Source organism: Cyprinodon variegatus, unplaced genomic scaffold, assembly GCF_000732505.1.
Source record: "Cyprinodon variegatus isolate N-32 unplaced genomic scaffold, C_variegatus-1.0 Scaffold472, whole genome shotgun sequence".
In the NCBI taxonomy this organism is placed as follows: domain Eukaryota; kingdom Metazoa; phylum Chordata; class Actinopteri; order Cyprinodontiformes; family Cyprinodontidae; genus Cyprinodon; species Cyprinodon variegatus.
Window position 1 is genome coordinate 475,228 of NW_015150925.1, and position 2,313 is coordinate 477,540.

Consider the following 2,313-nt stretch of genomic DNA (forward strand, 5'->3'; position numbering starts at 1 on the left):
ACCGGCGGTTTAAATCCAGGTATCCAGATCAATAGTGACCCAGGCTAGGTTATCAGCAGAGCTATTAATTATCAATCAAATAACTATTTGTCTCAGTTTATTTAAATTATTACCAAAAGAGGGCGTCTCTGGCCTCAGTGACAAACAGTCCGCTATATGGATTACAAGACCACTACAAGTTAAACACTGACGTCTTTATTATAATAATTCAGGATTACAGAAATCTAACATCTATGCAAACACTACACGCTATTAGAAAATAAACACCAGGTAGATTAAATGACTAGTTTAACGAAAACAAAAAGAATAAAGAAAAAGAATAAAACCCTAAGAATCCTTTAACTGGCTTCTGAGATTGTCCAGGATAGGCCAGATGTTAATACATTCACTAATAGCAGCAGGTATGATTAGAACAACAGTGCAATTAAAATAACATAAAATACTTTCAGCTTAAATGATAAATGGTTAAAATGCTGTTAAACAACAGCAGCAGAAGTTTGTTCAGCAAATGGGAGGGGCAGGGGAATATGCCCCCCACGATGAAAGGGAGGAGGGGCAGCGTGGAACAATAAATAGGTCCTCAACCATGTAAATAAAGAGCAACTGTTTCCAAATTCTCAGAAATTGTTTATGTGTGATGGCATGTCGTATAACAGAAATGTCCTTAATCCAGTAATCTGTGATATTTTACATTAGAAGGGGATTTAGCAGAAAGTCTACTCTCTCATCTTTTCAGGAAATCTTAATTTTTGTGTCCTGCTATCAGCCATCGTCGTATATCAGCAATGAAAAATGATAAATACACACTACAGGTTGGAAAACTGTGTTTGGTGACTTTTATTTCTGTCAGGCTGAAGGGACAGAAGTTGGAAAAAGACAGATTCTCTTGGCTTTAAAAAAAAAAAACACAAAACAGCTTGAAATGACCTTGTTTATTTATTTATTCTACAGTTATGTAAACAACAGCTGCTGCTGATGCATTCTAAACCCTCTAAGTCACAAACAAACATGTTGGGAGTCACCTATGACTACGAGAAGAAACATCCCAGATATTTGGAAATCAGAGTTTACTGCTAATATTCTGCATTTATTCAGGATTTATTTGAAATGCTTCTTGGCTCCTAAATGGTTCCTTGCTGTTTGCAGGTTCTTCATCTGAGGCTTAAACTGATCGATCAGAGCTCTGCCATAGACCCGTCTCAACCAGAGCCCCCCCCTGCAACCATGAAGGAAGATAAAAGAAGCCTGGAGCCCCCTCCTTCAGAGGACCAGCTTAATGAAGCCTCCGGGCCAAAAGTACCCCCCCCAGTGGCCCCGAAACCGGCCTGGTTTAATCCAAGTCTGAAGAAAAGACGAGACAACCAGGATCAGATGAGGCAAGCTAATCATTCAGCAGAGGTGGCTGCAGCTGGAGTCAGCAGAAGCCTGGGGGGCAGGTCCTCCTCAGGAGCAGCCACCATGTCCATCAGGCAGAAGATTCACTCCTTTGAGACGTTTTCTAGTCCAGAAGCTCCGGACAAAAGAGCCGGCAGGAGATCTACCACTCCTTCCAACTCCCTATCTTTGAAAGAAAAGCAGTGTACGAGTCCGAGTCACCCTCCTCCTGCTTCAGACAGAGATGATGGCAAGAGCAAACAAAACCTCTCCGATGAGACGCAGTCAGAGCGGTCTGCATCCGTCCTGACCGAGGACGTCTCTGCTCCACCCTCTGCTGTTCANTCAGTCCTTCATGAAGAGTCAGAGCGGTCTGCATCCGTCCTGACCGAGGACGTCTCTGCTCCACCCTCTGCTGTTCAGTCAGTCCTTCATGAAGACAGCGATCAAACTGAAGCCGAGTCCCCTGAGGACCAGATCTCTGGAAACCACCTCTCTAATGATGTCCCCTTCTCTGACACCATCAGCGACTCTGTGATGGAGGAGAGTTCAGACAGGAAAGTTCAACAGTCCAACCAAGAAGCTGAGGTGAAAGAGCAGGATCTGACCACCTCCACAGAAGCCCAGTCTTCATCAGTCAGAGTGGATCAACAGAAGGAGGTGAAACACTCAGACCAGACCTCAGGAGAAGACTGTGGAGAGGCCCCCATGGCAGCTCCTCCCTCTGCAGAGGGCCGGCCCTCGAGGAGCCAGGAGGAGGAACACATTGGGAAGATCATTGCCTTCAGCAACCAGGTAACCTCATCACACCAAGACAGGAGGATGGAGTCACACATGGAGGCATGTTCCTCCATCCATCCATCCATCCATCCATCCATCCATCCATCCATCCATCCATCCATCCATCCATCCATCCATCCATCCGTCCATCCATCCATC

At 45.2% G+C, this 2,313-nt stretch overlaps 1 protein-coding gene across 2 annotated transcripts in view; it reads left to right on the forward strand.

Annotated features, from left to right (window-relative positions):
• The window catches only part of il16 (interleukin 16), an 18,776-nt gene that overhangs the window by 11,318 nt on the left and 5,145 nt on the right, over positions 1-2,313 (forward strand). For both annotated transcript variants that reach the window (XM_015389774.1, XM_015389773.1), the window contains exon 2: positions 1,147-2,169. In XM_015389774.1, the coding sequence (XP_015245260.1) occupies positions 1,225-2,169 (945 nt within the window). In that variant the 5' untranslated portion in view covers positions 1,147-1,224. The remainder of the gene's footprint in view (positions 1-1,146; positions 2,170-2,313) is intronic.